Consider the following 7,500-nt stretch of genomic DNA (forward strand, 5'->3'; position numbering starts at 1 on the left):
GTGTGGTAGCTATGGTGACAGTAGGTTTGTGGTAGCTATGGTGACAGTAGGTTTGTGGTAGCTATGGTGACAGTAGGTTTGTGGAAGCTATGGTAACAGTAGGTGTGTGGTAGCTATGGAGACAGTAGGTGTGTGGTAGCTATGGAGACAGTAGGTGTGTGATAGCTATAGAGACACTAGGTGTGTGTTAGCTATGGAGACAGTGGGTGTGTGGTATCTATGGAGACACTAGGTGTGTTGTAGCTATGGAGGCACTAGGTGTGTGGTAGCTATAGAGACACTAGGTGTGTGGTATCTATGGAGACACTAGGTGTGTGGTAGCTATAGAGACAGTAGGTGTGTGGTATCTATGGAGACACTAGGTGTGTGGTATCTATGGAGACAGTAGGTGTGTGGTAGCTATGGAGACACTAGGTGTGTGGTAGCTATGGAGACACTAGGTGTGTGGTAGCTATAGAGACAGTAGGTGTGTGGTATCTATGGAGACACTAGGTGTGTGGTATCTATGGAGACACTAGGTGTGTGGTATCTATGGAGACAGTAGGTGTGTGGTAGCTATGGAGACACTAGGTGTGTGGTAGCTATGGAGACACTAGGTGTGTGGTAGCTATGGAGACACTAGGTGTGTGGTAGCTATAGAGACACTAGGTGTGTGGTAGCTATAGAGACACTGGGTGTGTGGTAGCTATAGAGACACTGGGTGTGTGGTAGCTATAGAGACACTAGGTGTGTGGTAGCTATAGAGACACTGGGTGTGTGGTAGCTATAGAGACACTAGGTGTGTGGTAGCTACAGAGACACTAGGTGTGTGGTATCTATAGAGACACTAGGTGTGTGGTAGCTATAGAGACAGTATACCTCCGTAGGACACGGTTCCCTGTGGGTCAGTGATAAGACTTTGTCTCAGCTTCCTCCTCTTCTCCTCCGTCACGTCCAGACCCAGGTACGACAACGCCTGGGGTGGGTTGGGGAGAGAGAGGGGGAAAGAGAGAGAGAGAGGGGGAAAGATAGAGAGAGAGAGGGGGACATAGAGAGGGGAGAGGGGGGGAAGAGAGAGAGATAGGGGCAAGAGAGAGCGAGAGGGGGAAAGAGAGAGAGAGAGGGGGAACATAGAGAGGGGAGAGGGGGGGAAGAGAGGGAGAGAGAGGGGGGAACATAGAGAGGGGAGAGGGGGGGAAGAGAGGGGGAGAGAGAGGGGGACATAGAGAGGAGAGAGGGGGGGGGGAGAGGGGGAAAGAGAGAGAGAGGGGGGGGGGAGAGGGGGAAAGAGAGAGAAAGAGAGGGGGACATAGAGAGGGGAGAGGGGGGGAGAGGGGGAAAGAGAGAGAGAGAGGGGGGACATAGAGAGGAGAGAGGGGGGGGGAGAGGGGGAAAGAGAGAGAGAGAGGGGGACATAGAGAGGGGAGAGGGGGGAAGAGAGGGGGAAAGAGAGGGGGACATAGAGAGGGGGAAAGAGAGGGGGACATAGAGAGGAGAGAGGGGGGGGAGAGGGGGAAAGAGAGGGGGACATAGAGAGGGGAGAGGGGGGAAGAGAGGGGGAAAGAGAGGGGGAGCGAGACAGAGGAGAGAAAGCGTTAAGAAGAATTTAAATCTCACATTATGGTAAATCCCTGCTCACTGAGGACATGGCGTATGAGAGACATCTTGTCACAGTATTACAAAATAAAACCCTCTGCTGTGTGGTTGAAGACCTGCAGGGGGCAGTATAACAGCAGAATTACACCACAAATCTCTCTTCTCCATGAACTGGTTGTCCTGAAGACAACTTCTCTACACTAGACACATTACAAACTACTCTCTCTCTCTCTCTCTCTCTCTCTCTCTCTCTCTCTCTCTCTCTCTCTCTCGCTCTCTTCTCTCCTCTCCTTCTCTCTCTCTCTCTCTCTCTCTCGCTCTCTTCTCTCCTCTCCTTCTCTCTCTCTCTCTCTCCTCTCCTCTCCTCTCCTCTCCTTCTCTCTCTCCTCTCCTCTCCTCTCCCATCTCCTCTCCTCTCCTCTCTTCAGGTCATGCTCTCTGCCATGTCCTGGAATTCGTTCTTTCTCATAAAACAAGTGAGATTACTCTTAAAACACATCATATTATATTATGTTGTTTTATATACTCTGTTGTTCAATCATTTGTAAAAAAAATATACAGTCTTCATGAGAGAGATCATAGTAGAACGTGACTGTGTGTTATTCAACCCAAACTAACCCTGTCTCTGTCACCACAGTTAACCAGTACAGTAAAGCTGTAGGGCATTGTGTCTGTGTGTTATTCAACCCAAACTAACCCTGTCTCTGTCACCACAGTTAACCAGTACAGTAAAGCTGTAGGGCATTGTGTCTGTGTGTTATTCAACCCAAACTAACCCTGTCTCTGTCACCACAGTTAACCAGTACAGTAACGCTGTAGAGCATTGCGTCTGTGTGTTATTCAACCCACACTAACCCTGTCACATGTCACCACAGTTAACCAGTACAGTAAAGCTGTTGGGCATTGTGTCTGTGTGTTATTCAACCCAAACTAACCCGGTCTCTGTCCCCACAGTTAACCAGTACAGTAAAGCTGTAGGGCATTGTGTCTGTGTGTTATTCAACCCAAACTAACCCTGTCTCTGTCACCACAGTTAACCAGTACAGTAAAGCTGTAGGGCATTGTGTCTGTGTGTTATTCAACCCAAACTAACCCTGTCTCTGTCACCACAGTTAACCAGTACAGTAAAGCTGTAGGGCATTGTGTCTGTGTGTTATTCAACCCAAACTAACCCTGTCTCTGTCACCACAGTTAACCAGTACAGTAAAACTGTAGGGCATTGTGTCTGTGTGTTATTCAACCCAAACTAACCCTGTCTCTGTCCCCACAGTTAACCAGTACAGTAAAGCTGTAGGGCATTGTGTCTGTGTGTTATTCAACCCAAACTAACCCTGTCTCTGTCACCACAGTTAACCAGTACAGTAAAGCTGTAGGGCATTGTGTCTGTGTGTTATTCAACCCAAACTAACCCTGTCTCTGTCACCACAGTTAACCAGTACAGTAAAGCTGTAGGGCATTGTGTCTGTGTGTTATTCAACCCAAACTAACCCTGTCTCTGTCACCACAGTTAACCAGTACAGTAAAGCTGTAGGGCATTGTGTCTGTGTGTTATTCAACCCAAACTAACCCTGTCTCTGTCACCACAGTTAACCAGTACAGTAAAGCTGTAGGGCATTGTGTCTGTGTGTTATTCAACCCAAACTAACCCTGTCTCTGTCACCACAGTTAACCAGTACAGTAAAGCTGTAGGGCATTGTGTCTGTGTGATATTCAACCCAAACTAACCCTGTCTCTGTCACCACAGTTAACCAGTACAGTAAAGCTGTAGGGCATTGTGTCTGTGTGTTATTCAACCCAAACTAATGCTGTCTCTGTCACCACAGTTAACCAGTACAGTAAAGCTGTAGGGCATTGTGTCTGTGTGTTATTCAACCCAAACTAACCCTGTCTCTGTCACCACAGTTAACCAGTACAGTAAAGCTGTAGGGCATTGTGTCTGTGTGTTATTCAACCCAAACTAACCCTGTCTCTGTCCCCACAGTTAACCAGTACAGTAAAGCTGTAGGGCATTGTGTCTGTGTGTTATTCAACCCAAACTAACCCTGTCTCTGTCACCACAGTTAACCAGTACAGTAAAGCTGTAGGGCATTGTGTCTGTGTGTTATTCAAACCAAACTAACCCTGTCTCTGTCACCACAGTTAACCAGTACAGTAAAGCTGTAGGGCATTGTGTCTGTGTGTTATTCAACCCAAACTAACCCTGTCTCTGTCACCACAGTTAACCAGTACAGTAAAGCTGTAGAGCATTGTGTCTGTGTGTTATTCAACCCAAACTAACCCTGTCTCTGTCCCCACAGTTAACCAGTACAGTAAAGCTGTAGAGCATTGTGTCTGTGTGTTATTAAACCCAAACTAACCCTGTCTCTGTCACCACAGTTAACCAGTACAGTAAAGCTGTAGGGCATTGTGTCTGTGTGTTATTCAACCCAAACTAACCCTGTCTCATGTCACCATAGTTAACCAGTACAGTAAAGCTGTAGGGCATTGTGTCTGTTTGTTATTCAACCCAAACTAACCCTGTCTCTGTCACCACAGTTAACCAGTACAGTAAAGCTGTAGGGCATTGTGTCTGTGTGTTATTCAACCCAAACTAACCCTGTCTCTGTCACCACAGTTAACCAGTACAGTAAAGCTGTAGAGCATTGTGTCTGTGTGTTATTCAACCCAAACTAACCCTGTCTCTGTCACCACAGTTAACCAGTACAGTAAAGCTATAGGGCATTGTGTCTGTGTGTTATTCAACCCAAACTAACCCTGTCTCTGTCACCACAGTTAACCAGTACAGTAAAGCTGTAGAGCATTGTGTCTGTGTGTTATTCAACCCAAACTAACCCTGTCACATGTCACCACAGTTAACCAGTACAGTAAAGCTGTTAGGCATTGTGTCTGTGTGTTATTCAACCCAAACTAACCCTGTCTCTGTCACCACAGTTAACCAGTACAGTAAAGCTGTAGGGCATTGTGTCTGTGTGTTATTCAACCCAAACTAACCCTGTCTCTGTCACCACAGTTAACCAGTACAGTAAAGCTGTAGAGCATTGTGTCTGTGTGTTATTCAACCCAAACTAACCCTGTCACATGTCACCACAGTTAACCAGTACAGTAAAGCTGTTGGGCATTGTGTCTGTGTGTTATTCAACCCAAACTAACCCTGTCTCTGTCACCACAGTTAACCAGTACAGTAAAGCTGTAGGGCATTGTGTCTGTGTGTTATTCAACCCAAACTAACCCTGTCTCTGTCCCCACAGTTAACCAGTACAGTAAAGCTGTAGGGCATTGTGTCTGTGTGTTATTCAACCCAAACTAACCCTGTCTCTGTCACCACAGTTAACCAGTACAGTAAAGCTGTAGAGCATTGTGTCTGTGTGCGACGTTAAATTGCTCCCTCCGGCAACGCAACCCGTACCAGGCATGAACCAGAGCCAGGGAGCAGGAACCAGAGCCAGGGAGCAGGGACTAGAGCCAGGGAGCAGGGACTAGAGCCAGGGAGCAGGGACTACAGCCAGGGAGCAGGGACTAGAGCCAGGGAGCAGGGACTAGAGCCAGGGAGCAGGGATTAGAGCCAGGGAGCAGGGACTAGAGCCAGGGAGCAGGGACTAGAGCCAGGGAGCAGGGACTAGAGCCAGGGAGCAGGGACTAGAGCCAGGGAGCAGGGACTAGAGCCAGGGAGCAGGGACTAGAGCCAGGGAGCAGGGAGTAGAGCCAGGGAGCAGGGACCAGAGCCAGGGAGCAGGAACCAGAGCCAGGGAGCAGGGACTAGAGCCAGGGAGCAAGGACTAGAGCCAGGGAGCAGGGACTAGAGCCAGGGAGCAGGGACTAGAGCCAGGGAGCAGGGACTAGAGCCAGGGAGCAGGGACTAGAGCCAGGGAGCAGGGACTAGAGCCAGGGAGCAGGGACTAGAGCCAGGGAGCAGGGACTAGAGCCAGGGAGCAGGGACTAGAGCCAGGGAGCAGGGAGTAGAGCCAGGGAGCAGGGACCAGAGCCAGGGAGCAGGAACCAGAGCCAGGGAGCAGGGACTAGAGCCAGGGAGCAAGGACTAGAGCCAGGGAGCAGGGACTAGAGCCAGGGAGCAGGGACTAGAGCCAGGGAGCAGGGACTAGAGCCAGGGAGCAGGGACTAGAGCCACAACCAGGGCCTAATCCCATTAATGAGACTGTGCTAGATTAGGGTCAGTCACAGACTGAGTGAGATTAAGATTAGATTAAAATCACTGCTAAAAAACTGCAGAGGACGTTGTGACAAAACTACCGGCACACAGAGAGACAGGGGGAGTATATGGTGGTGGAATGGAGAGAGAGAGATACAGTGGGAGTATATGGTGGTGGAATGGAGAGAGATACAGGGGGAGTATATGGTGGTGGAATGGAGAGAGAGATACAGGGGGAGTATATGGTGGTGGAATGGAGAGAGATACAGGGGGAGTATATGGTGGTGGAATGGAGAGAGAGAGATACAGTGGGAGTATATGGTGGTGGAATGGAGAGATACAGGGGGAGTATATGGTAGTGGAATGGAGAGAGATACAGGGGGAGTATATGGTGGTGGAATGGAGAGAGATACAGGGGGAGTATATGGTGGTAGAATGGAGAGAGATACAGGGGGAGTATATGGTGGTGGAATGGAGAGAGAGAGATACAGGGGGAGTATATGGTGGTGGAATGGAGAGAGAGAGATACAGGGGGAGTATATGGTGGTGGAATGGAGAGATACAGGGGGAGTATATGGTGGTGGAATGGAGAGATACAGGGGGAGTATATGGTGGTGGAATGGAGAGATACAGGGGGAGTATATGGTGGTGGAATGGAGAGAGAGAGATACAGGGGGAGTATATGGTGGTGGAATGGAGAGAGAAACAGGGGGAGTATATGGTGGTGGAATGGAGAGATACAGGGGGAGTATATGGTGGTGGAATGGAGAGAGTGAGATACAGGGGGAGTATATGGTGGTGGAATGGAGAGAGATACAGGGGGAGTATATGGTGGTGGAATGGAGAGATACAGGGGGAGTATATGGTGGTGGAATGGAGAGATACAGGGGGAGTATATGGTGGTTGAATGGAGAGAGAGAGAGAGATAGAGGGGGAGTATATGGTGGTGGAATGGAGAGAGATACAGGGGGAGTATATGGTGGTGGAATGGAGAGAGATACAGGGGGAGTATATGGTGGTGGAATGGAGAGAGAGATACAGGGGGAGTATATGGTGGTGGAATGGAGAGAGAGAGATACAGGGGGAGTATATGGTGGTGGAATGTAGAGAGATTCAGGGGGAGTATATGGTGGTGGAATGGAGAGATACAGGGGGAGTATATGGTGGTGGAATGGAGAGAGATACAGGGGGGAGTATATGGTGGTGGAATGGAGAGATACAGGGGGAGTATATGGTAGTGGAATGGAGAGAGATACAGGGGGAGTATATGGTGGTGGAATGGAGAGAGAGAGATACAGGGGGAGTATATGGTGGTGGAATGGAGAGATACAGGGGGAGTATATGGTGGTAGAATGGAGAGAGATACAGGGGGAGTATATGGTGGTGGAATGGAGAGATACAGGGGGAGTATATGGTGGTAGAATGGAGAGAGATACAGGGGGAGTATATGGTGGTGGAATGGAGAGATACAGGGGGAGTATATGGTGGTGGAATGGAGAGAGATACAGGGGGAGTATATGGTGGTAGAATGGAGAGATACAGGGGGAGTATATGGTGGTGGAATGGAGAGAGATACAGGGGGAGTATATGGTGGTGGAATGGAGAGATACAGGGGGAGTATATGATGGTGGAATTGAGAGAGATACAGGGGGAGTATATGGTAGTGGAATGGAGAGAGATACAGGGGGAGTATATGGTGGTAGAATGGAGAGAGATACAGGGGGAGTATATGGTGGTGGAATGGAGAGATACAGGGGGAGTATATGGCGGTAGAATGG

The 7,500-nt window shown here is 49.1% G+C and overlaps 1 protein-coding gene across 1 annotated transcript in view; it reads right to left on the minus strand.

Moving 5' to 3' along the window:
• LOC139422598 (syntaxin-binding protein 4-like) overlaps nt 1–7,500 on the minus strand; it is a 113,915-nt gene that overhangs the window by 1,781 nt on the left and 104,634 nt on the right. Inside the window, exon 13 of the mRNA XM_071173743.1 lies at nt 859–955. Coding sequence (XP_071029844.1) covers nt 859–955 — 97 coding nt within the window. The remainder of the gene's footprint in view (nt 1–858; nt 956–7,500) is intronic.

The sequence above is a fragment of the Oncorhynchus clarkii genome, chromosome 12, assembly GCF_045791955.1.
Source record: "Oncorhynchus clarkii lewisi isolate Uvic-CL-2024 chromosome 12, UVic_Ocla_1.0, whole genome shotgun sequence".
Classification (NCBI taxonomy): domain Eukaryota; kingdom Metazoa; phylum Chordata; class Actinopteri; order Salmoniformes; family Salmonidae; genus Oncorhynchus; species Oncorhynchus clarkii.